The sequence below is a fragment of the Heliangelus exortis genome, chromosome 1 (assembly GCF_036169615.1).
Source record: "Heliangelus exortis chromosome 1, bHelExo1.hap1, whole genome shotgun sequence".
In the NCBI taxonomy this organism is placed as follows: Eukaryota; Metazoa; Chordata; class Aves; order Apodiformes; family Trochilidae; genus Heliangelus; species Heliangelus exortis.
This window is the reverse complement of record NC_092422.1, coordinates 134,061,471-134,076,835: the sequence shown is the minus strand read 5'-3', so window position 1 is coordinate 134,076,835 and position 15,365 is coordinate 134,061,471. Positions and strand designations below refer to the sequence as shown.

Sequence of the window (15,365 nt, the reverse complement as noted above, 5' to 3'; positions counted from 1 at the left end):
ACTAGAATAGGAAGGGGAATGCTGCCAGATGGACATGGCATGAGGACTCATGTGGCTTCTGTTCATTCTTACAGTCATCGTCCAGTCACGGTCCTTGCAAAGAAGATCAGTCTTATCAAATGTGTGAAGCCCCATGCCTAATAGCTAACTTCTCGTTGACTTTTAACAATCCTATTCCAGTTGGATCACGCTTCTCTATCTCTTTGTTCAAAAATAATGGCTTTTGTAGTAGTAAGCAATTTCTCAGGCAAATGCAAGTCTGTAGCACTGGCATGGTTCCATTAATCATATAGAGTAATCTCTTTGTGCCAAAAACCTATCAAGTTGAGCTGCCTTTTTGAGAGCTGGTGGGAATGTGTACCCAGTGGTGTTCTTGCTGGCATATGGACTTCCCGTGTGTGCAAGAATGGCTGGGGCACGGCAGGGGTCCCCCCTTTGCTGTGCTCAGGATACTCAACCCCAGTAGCATGAAAGAGCCTGACAAGTCTCAGGACTCATAGTGATACTGTCAGACCTCGGGAAAGTTTTGTGTTTGAGCACATGCAGCCTCACCAGCCCTTTTCCATTCCCTTTCCTGGAATTTTTAGCACTCAGAGTAAGGACTTTACTCTCCTTAAAATAAAGACAGGAGTTCTTTTAGCCGTAAGCTCCACCAGCAGTCTAATATATGTCAGATGGTAACATTTACCCTTGATGCCAGATTAGGGTAAGAAATTGTGTTTTCCTTGGGTTATATGGTGAACTGCTCACAATGAAAGGGGGTCTTAATGTGGCCTAACTAGCAAATGAAAAAGATGGGTTTAGTAGCAGTATTTAAGAAGAGCTGGGGTGTGGGTGTTCAGCTTGATCATCTGGCAAACTAGAAAGAAGACAGTCCTCTTGCCTGAACCCTGTTTGAGATACACTCGTGTTGGGAACAAGACTCATTGTGTGGCAGGGCCCAAACTGCATGTGTTAACAGGGTTGTGCAAATGTCCCACCAAAGCCACTGGTGGAAGAATGGGCAGACCATGAAAGTGGCAGCTCCTCTGGAGACAGAGGAAAAGGAGAATGTGTGCCACAGCTGGAACCTGGGAAGTACACAGGAGAGCAGGGTGGAGATGATGGTGGCAGAGGTGATCAGTGATTGAAAATTTCAAGCCACTGAACCATGGCATGAAAAGCTACTTTAGAGGCAGAGAGAGATACAGGGTTTGGCAGTGGCAGAGGTGAGTGAATGGAAAGCTGAAGAAGAGAGGCTCTGCTTCAAATGGGGAGAGGTGGAAGGAGATTGGACTCATCTGCTTTGCTGTATCCTGGTTTAATAAACAGTTGATGTTGGTGGTCACACAGGACACTGCCCAGTGCGATAGAAAGAGGATGGTGCTACGGTGAGAATTTTTAACTTCTTTCAGCTTGGAATGAAATAACAGTCATACATCATCCTGTAAGCAGTATGTGTACAATGTGAAATCCCATGGTGTTGCAATGAGACTGTTGTGATTGGGAACCATTGCTGTCATGTAGCTCAGTTATCCTTCAAGTGTTAGCTCTCTGCGTTATGTTTTTTTAAGTTGCTTGGTTGCATCAGGTGCTTCTGGTATGGCAAACTACAGTGGGTGTGTGGGACTTTGTTTTCTTGATTAGATCCCAGACATTTCACAGCTACCTGGAGGACATCATCAACTACCGGTGGGAGCTGGAGGAAGGGAAACCCAACCCCCTACGGGAGTCTACCTTCCAGGAGCTGCCCCTGCGCACCCGGGTTGAGATCCTACACCGCCTCTGTGACTACCGCCTTGATGCAGATGATGTCTTTGACCTCCTCAAGGTGCTTTGGGGCAGCAGAGAAGGGGGAAACTGCAGCCACAGGAGCTGGGCCAGAGTAGAGAATCTTCCTGGGAGGAGAAGGGTTGATGCTCTTAAGTGTATTTTAAGGCCAGGTAATCAGTGGCAGTGCGGCGTGTCAGTAGTTCCCCATCTCCTCACCTGCCTTGCAGAGGACCCAGGGCAAGCACGCAGGACTGATCTCAGTGCCTTGTCCTGTGTGGATGTATCTGTAACATGGGAGTTGCTAAGTAAATTGGCTTCATTTGCTATTCTTCCTCCCAAGAGTGGATTTGGAGATGCTCCAAGTGTAATGGCAGAGCTGTGAGAGCTGAGACTGCCTTGCTGAGGGATGGTGTGAGATGAAAGGATGGGGCTGAAGTATACTGGGGGGGGAAGGGTGGTAGCAGGCAGGTTGAGGAGGGAGTTTCTCAGGGCTGTGTGTGACTGTCGCCAGCACTAATTAGACCTTCACTGTCAGGAGCACCAGAGATGAAATGTTAAAACAAGAGAGGCCATTCAAATTAGAGATGCCAATCTAAATCCCTCCCTGGACAGAGAGGGAACGGTCGCCTTCCCCCTGGAGTAACATTTTCCCAGCTTGGCCTGGAGGAGCAGCTGTACTGCTGCTGTGGCATGGTGGGAGGGGAGGAGGTAGGAAGGGAGGTGTTTGTGGAGAGGTGTCATCATGTTTTGTGTGACAATGTGGCTGCTTTTCAACATGTCACCGTCTGTCGGGGGTGCTCCCGGTGGGCTCAGGGCTTGGACGCCGACAGCCTCCGCGTGGAGCCTCTGGGCGAGGACAGCAGCGGAGCCCTGTACTGGTACTTCTATGGCACACGGATGTACAAGGAAGACCCAGTGCAGGGAAAAACCAATGGAGAGCTGGCTCCAGACAGGTAACAACCCCTGCACATGCCCCCCCGCCTCCCTACGTCTGGATGCAGGGGAGTGAGGAGGGGGGCATCCCAGCCATCCTGGCTGAAGGAGATCCGCCTGACTGCTGTTGTGTCAGGGAGTGGCGGGGGGTTGGGGGATGTGGGGCAACACGGGGGGGGCCTGGGAGAAGGCCACGGCCATGCGGGGCGAGACTGGAGTTGCCAAGCAGACTGCGAGCTGCCCCACGTCACGCATTGTGTGGGAGCCAGTCTGCAGCCTTTGTGGCACCAGGAGAGCCTGCTATGGGAAAGATGCTGCCTGCCCCACCACATTCCTCCCTGTCTGCCCCACACCATGCCGGCAGCTCCCAGATCAGGCTCCCAGAGAGTGGGAATCCCTCCTCCCCTCCCTGTTGTCCAGTTGCTGCGCTGATTTAATCCCTCCTTTCGTTGGGTTCCTAGCAGCTGTTCCAATTTCCCTACCCTTCTCCCATCCTGCCAGCCACAGTTCTCTTGCTCAGCAGATATTTCACGGTGCTTTTCTGTTTCACAGGGGCTGTGGGGGGCAGACAAACACCCCAAATATTCCTGGGAAAACAGGCAAAAGACGAGGGCGACCACCAAAGAGGAAAAAAATAGTGGAAGAAAATTTGCTGAGGTATGGAGAGGTTGTTCCTGCAATGGATATAAAATGCATGTGTTCCCAGAACAGTGTACAATGTACCTCTGGGGTTCCCCCAATTACTATGTATATACCATGCAGCCATAATTTCAATGCATCTCTGAAGTGAAGCAAGTTCAGACTTGGTATGGTGCTTTGATCATTCTCCAGAGAAAATTCTGACTGAGCTGGAAGTCAAGTTTGTTGAAACAGTGGGTATTGCTTTTCCAGCTACCTCACTTCAGATATAGTTCTCCTGTGCAGTGCTGGGGGTTATACTTCTGATAAAAAATGCTTTCACTGCATAGCACTTGAGGCTAAAATCCTGGCCACTGGAGTCAGTATATATTTGGGGATGCTTCTTGTCAGAATTAAAATACTGTCCTTACCAAACTCCAACCTGCACCCTTCACTTTGTGAAATGTTATGAAGCCATGATAAATAATATATATGTGAATATATATAACCGATGTGTCCCCTATTCTTCTCTGAAGCAGCTGCATTTCAATGATGTGAACTAATATATTTATTGTATCACTTCTTTTCTTTCTTTTCATGTAGGGAGAAGGCAGAAGAGAATTTGCTAATCCATGAGACTCAGATAAGAAATGGTAAAGAGATTTTGCGGGGTCAGGGTTGATATGATCAGCTAACACGACTTTTAAATTATCAAAACTCAGAGAGGTGCATTTCTCAGGAAAGGGAGAGTCTTTCTGCCAGTGCTTGAGGCTGAGTTTGTAAGGAGGGGTTGGTGCCTGGGCACCTGTGAGCGTCCTATCTTATCATCCTGGATTAGTTTGAGATGAAGAAACCTAACACATTGGGTTACACTAGGCCATAGGGGCCCACCTACTCACTGAAGTTGATGGAAATGAGCTGTGAATGGCCCTTGCTCCTTCAGGGGTGAGGTGAGCACAAGCCCCTGTTTGTAGTGGCTGTGGTTTTTTCAGACTGGAAAGAGTTGGGGTCATTGATGACAAGATAGGGGAAGGAAGAACCTTTTTTATTTTCCTTGCCTCTCCTTCCCAGTGGCCATTGGCTGAACTCGGTAAACAGTGACTTGGAGGTACCTACCTAGGGGTTAACAGGCAAGCAGTAGAGGCAAGTTGACAACTGTGTCCTGATTTTAAGGTGACTGGGACCCATTTGTCATACATGGGGACCCATTGGCTTCCACATAACCCAGGGGCTCAAGCCTGCCAGTTGCCCCACAATAAAAGGCAAGGGTGTCATTGTCTTTGCTGTGCCTCCTTCCCTTTGCCCTTTGTCTTCAGATTTCCTGGAGGCTGCTCCAGAGCCAGGTGGCAGAGCTGGGAGCAAAGCATGTGAAGCACTGGGGATTTTATCAGATCATTGTCCTCTAGCAAAATGTCACTTCAGATGCAGAGTAATCTGGTGGCATGAAGCAGTGCCTTAGTCCTGGTTGCTTTTGAAATGAGTCACCTATTGGGGACTGGCAAGGGATGGGTAAATGAGGGGGCAGGCTCTAGGGGCAACATGCAGGTGAGGTCCCCACTGCAGGTGGGCAGGGGACAGCTTCATGTAGCCAGGTGGCCTTTCACTATTGTATTTAGCAGTCTTTATGTTTTAGCAGTCTTTATATAGTCTTTTTCATGGTTTATTTGCTTGAAAATGTGGTGAGAAGCTGTGTAACATCTGCCAGTGGGGTGGTGACCATTGCTTTCTTTCCAGTAACCTGTGGTTAGCCCAAGAAAGGAGCTCTAGAGGGAGCCAAGAACCTCTCAGCCCGAAGGGGTTTAAACCAATGTCTTCCCCCTCCCCCAAAATGAGCCACAGAATTTTTTGTTTAGAGAGTGTCCTGGGGCAAAAGCATGCAAGCTGCAACCATGATGCTTCTCTGCTCTGTGTAAATATTTGTGGAACGGGAACCACATTCTCCTTCTCCAGGTGGGTGTTCCAACCACCAAATGAGATAGTCCCTCCTTCACAATTAGTATTCAAATGTTTCATGCAAGGTGGAACAGTTCAGAGTGTCTTGGTAGCTGAGACATGCTTCAGAGCAGTGGGAGATCTTTGGATCCCACTCTGGATTAGAGCAGAGAAGGGATGTGAACTTTTGGAACTTCCCTCATCTGGCAGCCCGATGAAGCCCATCCTTCTTCACTTCCTCTTCTTTCAAGTGCCTGCAAATAAAATGTTTCATTTGAGGAGAATGGGAGGTTTTATTCACCACAGCAAAGGTTTGCAGTGCTAAAAAAAACCAAAAAAACCCCCATCTTATTTCAAATAACATTAATTTTCAGTGGTTTTAGTCTGCTGTCTGACACCCTTCATGACAAAAAACAAATTAAATCCTTTTTTCTGTCATAACCTGAATGGAGGCTTGCTACGGGGATGTTGTCACATTACCCATGTGTTGCAAAGAGCCACCATTACTAATTCACCTATGTATTTCCTTTGTGTCTTGACATCACTCTTGGTGTCACTAGAGGAGGTAGCAGTGCTTCTGGTGGCTCGAGATCTTTGGGTCTGTAGCAGTGAGCATGCTTCTCATAACAGTGGTCATTGACAGCACCTTTTGCTCTTCCTGAGCCCTGAGGAGAGGAGAAGGGATAAAGAAAAGCTGTTAGCCATAACTTCTGTGGAGATAACATCCTTTCATGTTGTTGAAGGGTCCCAAGGGCCTGGCCGTGGGACATGGTGGCTGCTGTGTCAGACGGAAGAGGAGTGGAGGCAGGTCACAGAGAGCTTCAGAGAGAGGACTTCCCTTAGAGAGCGGCAGCTCTACAAACTCTTGAGTGAAGACTTCCTGCCGGAGATCTGCAACATGATTGCACAGAAGGTGAGAAGACATGACATCCTGTTTACCTCTCTGTAACTGCTTCCAAGAGCATGGATTGAAGTCTGCTGATTGAAGGAGAGCTAAATGCAAGCAGCCTGTCACCCTGTCCTACTCTTCCCCCATTCCAGCCTGCAAGTGTCATTGATGTGGGGGATGTTCAGCTTGTGTACGGGGAGAAAGACTCTCTCCCATGGAGTGGCAGGGCTAGAGTCAGTAATGAAGGATCTGGTTCATGATTGCACAGTAGCATAGGTAGGGTGGCTGAAGGGGTTACTGTCTTCAGCCCTCTTCCTGTCCCTTTTCTTCTAGCAGAGAATCTCTGTCTGCTTTTGAACTGCTGTGATTTACAGCTTAGCTTTTATATGCAAACTGCCTCTGATTTCACTTTTACTGCTGTTTCTCAGCTGTCTCTGCTGAAGTGGCAGTGGCTGCTTTAGCTGTCCTAGCTAAGTGTACTCGAGCTGGTAAGTCAGAGCCGTGAAACTCTGATGGGTATTGTCCATCATCTCAATGTGTTTAGGTTGGACAGATCTGGAACAGGAACCTTTGGCTAGATGGCTTTGTAAAATGGGCTCTACAGTCAGCGTGATGTTCTTGGATTGGGTTCAGTTTGCTTGTTTTATACCCTTGTAAAGCTAATAGAGATTTCATGGTCACTTCTAGCTCCCAGAGTTTCTCTTGCCACTGTCACCAATGTGCCCTAATTTCCTCCACTCTCTTTTTCCTTCCCTCAATTCTCAACCCTGTTTCAGGAGAAGCGTCTACAGCGGACAGAGTATTCTCCCAGGTGGATGTCTGACCATCAGCCCATCAAACCAATCAAGCAGGAGGTGAGGGGGGGTGCGAGGGGGAGGACGACTGAGGGAGGCAAGAGCAGATGCCTCCTGGGGGAAAAAATAAACCGCAGCATCGCTATTCAGTGGGAAGGAGTTATTTGAAAGTGCTTGTGCTGAAAGAGAGATGGGTGGCAATGCCCGTCAAAGGCAGGCTGACACTCGGGGTTTCTATGGCGAGCAGGGAGGTGCTGCCCTCTGGATCGCAGAGGTAACCAGGATCGCTGCAGACTCCAGCGCAGCTGCATATGGAAATCTGCGCTCAGTCTGGGGAATTCCACTTCAATGGAAGGGCTGGCACATTCGAGGCAGTTCAAAGAAAAGTTGAAGAAGGATGAGGGCTAGCAGAACCAGCTTACAAAGGGAAATGACAGAAATTCAGCCAAGGGGAAAACGTGAGGCTGCAAACACATGAGGGTGTAGACAGCGTGGAGGGAGAAGAGGAATGACTGATGCGGCATGGAGCTGAGCTAGGAGAGGGGTCAGCTGGAAATGGAAGTCACAATTTAGGCTGCTTAAAGAAACGCTTATCAAACTGCAGCCTTGTCAGCTGAAACTGCTCTTTCCGTCCCTCTTAACCCTCATCTCCTCTCCACCCCATCAGTGTATAACAGCGCTGCCGCTTGTGGGTCTGTGCAGTGAGCCAGACCCAGGAAAGTGGCTGGAGTTAAATATAACCTTTTTCTTTGGTCAAGGTTATTTTTAACATAGATCAGCTTTCCAATACAGTTCACCACACAGCCCCCAACAGTCATGCTGGCACAGCCAGGGGCATGGTACGGTGGAGATGGGAGTGGTCTTTGACCTGGCAACTGCTACCCAAAGTGACCGGTCTGGCAACACGGGATTGATGAGCTTTGGAAGAAGAAATTGAGTTGATTCTATCAGGCTGTGGCATAATTTCTTGCTGTAGATGTAATGAAAACATAGTTAGCTGGTGTTTTGTCAAACCCTGGGAAATTAAGCTGCAGGGAATATCCCATATGACCCAGGGCCAGGAGTTCCTGCAGAACAAAGGAGAAAGTACAGTTCACTACAATAAATATAATTCCTTAGAACAGATAAATAAAAGGAAGGAAGAACCTCTCATCATGCAGCACATAAAAGCCTGCTGAGAGGAAAATAAGACCCCAGTGATGGTCAGTCTGGGGCCAGAATTGCCCTCTGCAAAGCCCACTGTTCAGGAAGCACAGGGACACGTGTTTGTTCACAGGCAGCAGAAATCCCAGAGGAGGTGGGGAGTGGGAAACACATGGAGCCTGAATGATGCTAATCAGTACCGCAGGTGCTCCAGGTCTGTGGTGGCAAAGGGCTGTTAATTGCTGCCTGTGGGCCAGTGAAACGTTTCCAGCAAGTGGGGGGCCCTCCCTCTGCCTGCTGTGCGTAGGTGCAGGGAGCCTGCCAACATGAGAGTGGGGACAATTGCAAGGGGTCCCCAGCAGGACATGGCAGTCATCCCTGATGCAGGGGAGTCAGGGAACGTGCCAGCATGATGGCTTTCTTGCAGCAGTCAAATCTGGGGAAGAAAACCTCAGCCTGGTACAGGGGTGACCCCTTCCTCCTGGCTCTGCAAGCTGGATGCCACTTTGGTCCAACATGTAACTGCTCTGTAGGCTCCTAATCCTGCGGGGGATTTCTCAACAGGTGGTTCAGATTAGCTCCTCATTAAAGAGCTGCCTGAGCAGCACACTCATTAGGGTAGCACTGCAGAAATCGGAGCAGGGAAGGTTTGGAGGGTGAGGGGCCGGGGTGCCTGGGACATCCGCACCTCCTGGCCTTCTGCCCTTGAAGTCTTATACCCACTGTCTGGAGAGCAAAGCAAAAGGCAGAGAAGTTTGGCCTTTTCAGGGTCCCACGGAGTGTGGGGGGGAAAGCAGGGATGTTGTGTCCTGGAGTGCTCTCTGGTGGAGGGAAGGAGGTGTTGATGATGTGGCTGTAGATGTGAGGGCTTTTTTTTTTATCTTCCAAGTGGGGAGAAAGCTGGAGAAACATCCCTTTGCCACCTATTTGTTTAAAAAGGAAGTTTAAGTTATGTTGGGTTGTTGCTTTTATTGTTCCAATAGGTGTCTGTTTCCATCACATCTGGTAGCTGGTTTTGTTTGCTTACTTTTTAACCTTGAGTTGAGCAATGCACTTAAGTGGGACACCAGACAGTAGTGCCCTCTGAAAATCAGGGTATTTCTATGACTGCAGTATCTCGAAGAGCCCTTGCCAGCATTGTCACTGCCCTGTAAACACTGAAGAAGTTGTTACAGGTGTCTGTTGCGGTCACTGGCGCTCACTACACCATTTGTGGTTTCTGCTTTTCTGTTTTCTTCCTAGATCTGCTAGGATGGCATTCTGCCTGTTGCTTCAAATTGTCTTGTTTCTTGAGGATACCATAGTTGTCATGGATTGATCTGGAACATGCTGTGAATTTTGTGTTGCGCCATTACAGGTTAGGGTGCTGAAGGTACCCTGCAGGGTTGGAGAGGTCCTGGTGTGAGCACTGCAGTTTGGATGCTGGGTTCATGTTTCTGTAGGACAAGAATGGTGGGGAGATGTATGAATCTAGGAAAGGGGAAGGTGTGACCTGTGCATCAACAGTGGTAGAAATGAGCTTGGCACACCAGGTTGGCTTAGATCTACTGGCTGGAGAATCTAAAGACTGATGGTTGTATCCTTAATAAAATAACCTGCTGTAACAACTTCTGATGGCTGGTTCTTACTTACCTCTTCCTAATTGTTGCTGAATTTTATGGTTGCTGTTGCAATTCAAAGATAAGTCAAGAAATTTAGGGGTAAACTGGTTGATGATGGTCAGGATCAGTTTTTAAAGGAGGATGTTTGCAATGCATGCGTAGAAAATAGGATGGCAAAGTGGCTGAGAAAGAGATATGAAAAAACTCAGAAGTGGAAATGTAGAACCTGGTTTTGTAGGTTCTTGACCTCTGCTATTTGGCATAGCAACTTCAGTCCTGAGTGCTGTGGTGTTTGGATATTGATCAGTTGGAAGAAAGATCTGAGACAGGCAGCTACAAGGATTAGGGAGCTGGAAGGATTGCTTTGTAAGGAAACATTTAACCAAATTACAGAAACGCAGCATTAAGTGTCTAAGGAAGCCTATAAAGGCTAGAATGTTGCTGAAAAAGAGAATTTATGCTTAGCTAGAGAATAGCATAGCTAGGAATAATTGGATGGAATGAGGGGATGAGAAATTAACTTTAAACTGAATGTGAGGGGATGCTTGCTAACATGAAGGCATGTGGCCTCATAGAATGGGTTCCCTAGAAAGGTGTTAAAAGAGAGAAGTATTAATATTTGGGCAAGATCTGGAAAGAAAATGGGTAGATCTTGTGGTGAGATCTTGCTGTGTGGTTTTCCTAAAAATAATCACTGGTGGTTTTGCTGTCCATTCTGTTGCTCGATGCAGGATATGGTCTTAATGTCATCAAGACATCACCCTTTCTCATACACTTCTATGTGGCTTTTGGTTGTTGAAGCATAATTCTCTTAATATCTTTTTGCTGATGGAGTCAGGGATCCATGATGCTTGCCCATGGAGAGCTGCAGAAGGAGATTGTGGGGCAGTGCTGTGTATGGGAAAAGAAGGCAGAAGGGAATGAATATACAGTGAAACCAGACACTTCTAGGCATCTATGAAACCCCACCCCAAGGTGGGGGTTATGAAAATACCCCAAGGTTCCACTTCTAGGCAATAAAACAAGGACAAAGAATAATCATGGTGCCAGATTTTTTCTGGTGATTAGTACTGGGATTGGCAAAGTTAATGGTCTGAGCAGCAGCCGTGGGACCTCAGCTGACTGCTAATCCTCAGGAAATACCTTCTGCCTAAGTGGTGGTTGCTGGTTATTCCCCGAAAATTAATGTGGAAAGAACCATGGGCACATTGTACTGTTCTGGTCAATATTCCCTGCTTACAAGGCAGGGAATTGGGCTTGCAAAAGGTGCATTGGTCTTGCAAGAAGTCAGAGTGGCTGGTGGATGTCTGATTCATTTGTCTTATAATCAAGTTAAGCTAAAAAAAGGTAATTCCACATTGCCATATACAAACCTCACACTTTACTGGAAAAATGGGAGCAGGCAGTGCCTGGCCTGGGAAGCCTGCAGTGTAAGTAGAATCAAACACAGCCTTGTTGCCTGCTGGCAGTGGGAAGGTGAGGAAGTGGGGCAATGAAGAGCCGGGTGTCCTTGAACCAGAAAACTGGTTGGGGTACACAACAGGAAAACTGTCCAAACAAACAAGTGAGAGTTAGTTCAGGAGAGATAAGCACAAAGAAATACAGTGGCTCTTATTTTGAACTGGAAAGTAAAACACTTCAAACAATACCTTGATGCAAGGCTGTACCAGTCTTTTTCATACCCTAAGTACTCTATTTTATAGCAGAGTAGTCCTTTCTACTCACCTTGGCAACTCAGGACTCTCCTAGCTGGAAGGGGTAGAGGTGTTATGTGGGGATGTCAACAGCTTGAATCCTTTGCCTATAAGGGAAATGTACACAGTGCATCCGTGGTAGAGTGGCAGCTTGTCTAACCCATCGCTCCTCCCTCCTTTGGCCCTTTGTCAGTAGGATTTCATTGCTTGACAAATAACTTTCTTTCCCATGTTGCTTTTCATCCAGGAATTCATGTGTACCTTCCCCTCCTCCCCTTTTTTTCCCCCCCAGCCATTCATTCTAGGTACGCTTTAATACTTGCTCAACGTAAACCCACCTCTGCTCAGACTCGAATAAGCCAATGAGTTACAGTTTTTGGTGCATCATTTCATCACAGGTTAACCCGAATGTGCTGAGTTCGATGGAGAAGCAGAGGCGTAGAGAGGAAGAGGAGGAGCGCCAAATCCTTTTAGCAGTACAGAAGAGGGAGCAGGAACAGCTGCTAAAGGAGGAGAGGAAGAGAGAGATGGAGGAGAAGGTCAAAGCAGTGGAAGGTACATGTGGCCAGTGGGAAGCAGAGGTAGAAACTTTCAAAGCCAAGATTGAGGTCTTGAAAGAACTGCTAACAGGGATATCTTTTCTTTTCCTTACCTGGGATAATTTGTCCTGACTGGCTTCTTTTCCTTTGCCTATCTCCCTCAGTGTTGGTGGCTGTTCTCTAATGCATACTTTCAGTGTGTCATCTTCCTCAAATTATGCTTATTTTCTCCCTTGCCCCAGTTGCACTTCACTTCCCTGCTATTCATGTTCCTCGGTTCTTTCCTGTCTCCCCAGTTGCCTCCCAATGGATTTCCCTGTGAGCAGGATTAGCTGAAAAGCATTTGGTCCTTTTTGCCCAATTAATGAGAAGAAAGGGAAGGGGACAACATGGGAGTATCAAGACTAGTATTTTTGTACTACTACTACCCTTGGCAGTTGGAGAGCTAAAGATGAAGGTGTCAGACTAAATAGAGCACCAGGAGTGGAAACTTCAAGTGTTGGTCTTGGGTTTTTGTGGTTTTGATTTAAATGCTGATTTAAACTGTTGTGCAAGAAACAGCCGTATTGCATTAAATACATCAGATCAGGCACAAGACAGCAGGCCTTCAGCCAGCACATGTAAGCACTGGTGTCCTAAGAGCAGACTCATTTCTGACCACCTTCGTTCTGTCAGCCTCTCCTACAGGGATTTCTTTATCTGCTGCTTTTGCCCCAGTGGCTGGCTGGACTGTTCCAGTTCCAGGGAAAGGCTGAACATCCTCAGAAAACTTCAGTGGTAGTGTGTGTTGGTGTTGGTCTTGTGAATCCTTAAATGGATAAAGAATCAGAAAAGGAAACAAGATTCGTGCAAACCTTGTAAACTTTCCAAGATGAAACAGTTTGCTACCAGATGTTTTGTGGCAGAACAGATGTTATCTAAGAATAGTTTCTTTTACCTGCTTACCTTTCCAACCTCTAGAAAATCTAATTACTTTCTTGGCCTTCATATATTCCTTGTTTCCAGTCCTATCTAATCCAGTGCTTTAAACAGAATCATTCAGCTGCTCTATCTGTGACAGATATCTGTTTCTCCTTGGCAAATTTCATATTCTCTGTACTTTTCATTCTCCATCTGTATGAAAAAAAATTAATCTTGAAGTTCCAGAAGAGCTGCAAAGATAAATTACCTGTAAAAGGTCCTGTTTTGGTAAAAACTGTGTCCTTTTCTGGATAAATGCAATCACTGCATCATCTGATGCAAAGGCACCAGAACCACTCAAAGAAACTGGTATGGGATTGGGGCAGTAAACTGTTTTAAGTCCACTTAGCTTACATTCATGCTTTTCTTGGCAGAGATGCTCTTTTTTTGGTTTGTTCCATGTCTCTCAGTTTAGTTTAAACTTGGCTCTAGTCCGTTTAGGCTAAGCCAGAAGTATCCTTTTAAGCTGGTGTAAAAGCTGTTTGGAAAGTTTATTTAAATGGCTGACTTGTTCAATCTTCTCCTCCCTATTTTTCATCCCTAGAAACGACAGCTATCCAGGTAAAACTTTGGCTTCTTAGCCATCTTTCCATATTGCTAAGCACACCCTCCATTATCATTTACTTTCATGATGGTTCTTATGATGGACAGAAAGTGATTTGAAAATTAAACCATTTGTTTTGCATGGTTCAAACTTGTTTTTTGACAATACATGGACATACATCGACAGAGATTTTAGGGTGAAAAAGATTTCCTTATATTTTGCAGTCTGGGATTTAACATTAATTTTGTAAGGCCTTCTGTAGAGCAGTGATGTGAAACACAGAGTGAAATATCTGCTCACTGATGAACTTCATCATTACTTCACTTGTTTCTTGGTTTTGGACTGGATGCCTGTTTTTAGATCATGTTCCTGTTTCCAGTCTGGGATTTCACTTCCCCCAACTCCAACACATGTCCTGAGTCGTGAGCATCAGGGTCCATCTGTATTTCCTGGATTTATGAGTTAAAGCAGGTTTCTAAGATTTCTACAACAGCAGGTTAAAGTTTCTTAGTTCTCTTCCCAGATGCTGCTCTAACGTTACCCCTCACACATGACTTTCTAGCTGTTTGAGGTACTTTTTCGGGCAGGGGTTAGATTTTGAAAGCTTCTTGGCAGGACTCAACCCAAGCCAACAGAACAGCAGGACAAGGAGCTCTGCTCGTGATCTGTAATACGCTATGTTACTTACTTTCTGGACTTGCTATTAATCCTGACAAAGCTCCTGTCTGTAACAGTGTAGCACTCCCCGATTACCGTCAGTTTACCAGGTCAGATCCTTAGGCAGACTGTGGTGGATTTCTAGTATCTATCTCACCTTACCTCTGTTAACAGTAGTTTGATGTTGGACTTCTTATCATTAAATGTTATTATAGATGTGGTTAGATTCCGTAGGACATCTTAGATACAAGTCCTGTCCTCCCAACCTCAATGGCACCCAGAGTCTTCTAATGGGAAATTTGGACTGTCTTTTACCAGTCTTAGAAATTTTTGGTCATGGACCTCCCTGGAAATACCGACTTTTTTCCCCATCCTATCCCTCAACCCCTATCCCACGTTTGGTTTCATGTGGCCGAGTAAGACAGTAAATCAATACTTTTCCACCAGAGCTGGTGCTTCTTGAGTCTGGCATTTTCCAAAGATGGAATCTCTGCTTGAAGGTATTAGCCAAGAATACTCCATCTTTTTTTCACTCTGGGTGTTCCCCAAAAGTGACCTGTTTGCTATGGTTTTACTCTGATTTCATCTCTTCCTGAACATTACTTTCACAGAATTCTGCTCATACAGAAAGTTGGTACAACCACAGGTGTCAAATGATTTCAGATTTCCTATAAGAAAAAGGAAATTAAGTTCATAAGAGCCCATAAACTTTCTATTATGAAGCAATCTGCTAGCCAGCTGTCTGGATGCAAACCACAGCTTGTATCACCAGCGTTGCTTCTTCCTGTCTCTCACCTCTTAAACCAAAGCTGTTTAACCTGTGTGGCAGGTTGCTCACTGGCTGTGGAAGGCCTACCTGAGCAATCTGCCCATTGCTAGCTGTGGTGGTGGAGGATATTAATGACCCTGGTTGCTCATTGCCACCCAGCTGGTAGAATTTCACCCTTCCTTCAGCACTTCATCCAATTCAGTGTCTTGGGTTCATCTGGCTGAGATGAAGCATGTTAAGGATAATAATTCAGCAAGCCATCTCTTTCCACAGTGCTGATCTGTTCCTACACCCGTGCATTTAACTTCTTTTCTCTTTTTACCACACAGTGGTTAGGAATTTGGCTGGGAGCTGCCTAAGGGAGCATCTGTCTAACAGTAATGCTTCAAAATCAGTGATTGTGAGTCAAGGGAAAATGAGAATGGTGCACTGTGTTCTCTCTACCTCTGCTCCTGTGCTGTTGCTGCTTTTGCTCAAATAGAACATTTCACTGAGGTTCTCAGAAGCTGCAGTAGTACTTTGTTTTCCCTGCAAGATGTT

At 46.3% G+C, this 15,365-nt stretch overlaps 1 protein-coding gene across 3 annotated transcripts in view; it reads left to right on the top strand.

Moving 5' to 3' along the window:
* The window catches only part of CECR2 (CECR2 histone acetyl-lysine reader), a 95,281-nt gene that overhangs the window by 69,638 nt on the left and 10,278 nt on the right, over positions 1-15,365 (top strand). For 2 of the 3 annotated variants that reach the window (XM_071767477.1, XM_071767470.1), the window contains exons 3-9: positions 1,627-1,810; positions 2,566-2,705; positions 3,238-3,342; positions 3,907-3,956; positions 5,979-6,148; positions 6,901-6,978; positions 11,755-11,911. In XM_071767477.1, the coding sequence (XP_071623578.1) occupies positions 1,627-1,810; positions 2,566-2,705; positions 3,238-3,342; positions 3,907-3,956; positions 5,979-6,148; positions 6,901-6,978; positions 11,755-11,911 (884 nt within the window). The remainder of the gene's footprint in view (positions 1-1,626; positions 1,811-2,565; positions 2,706-3,237; positions 3,343-3,906; positions 3,957-5,978; positions 6,149-6,900; positions 6,979-11,754; positions 11,912-15,365) is intronic. The other variant, XM_071767487.1, reaches the window with a different exon arrangement.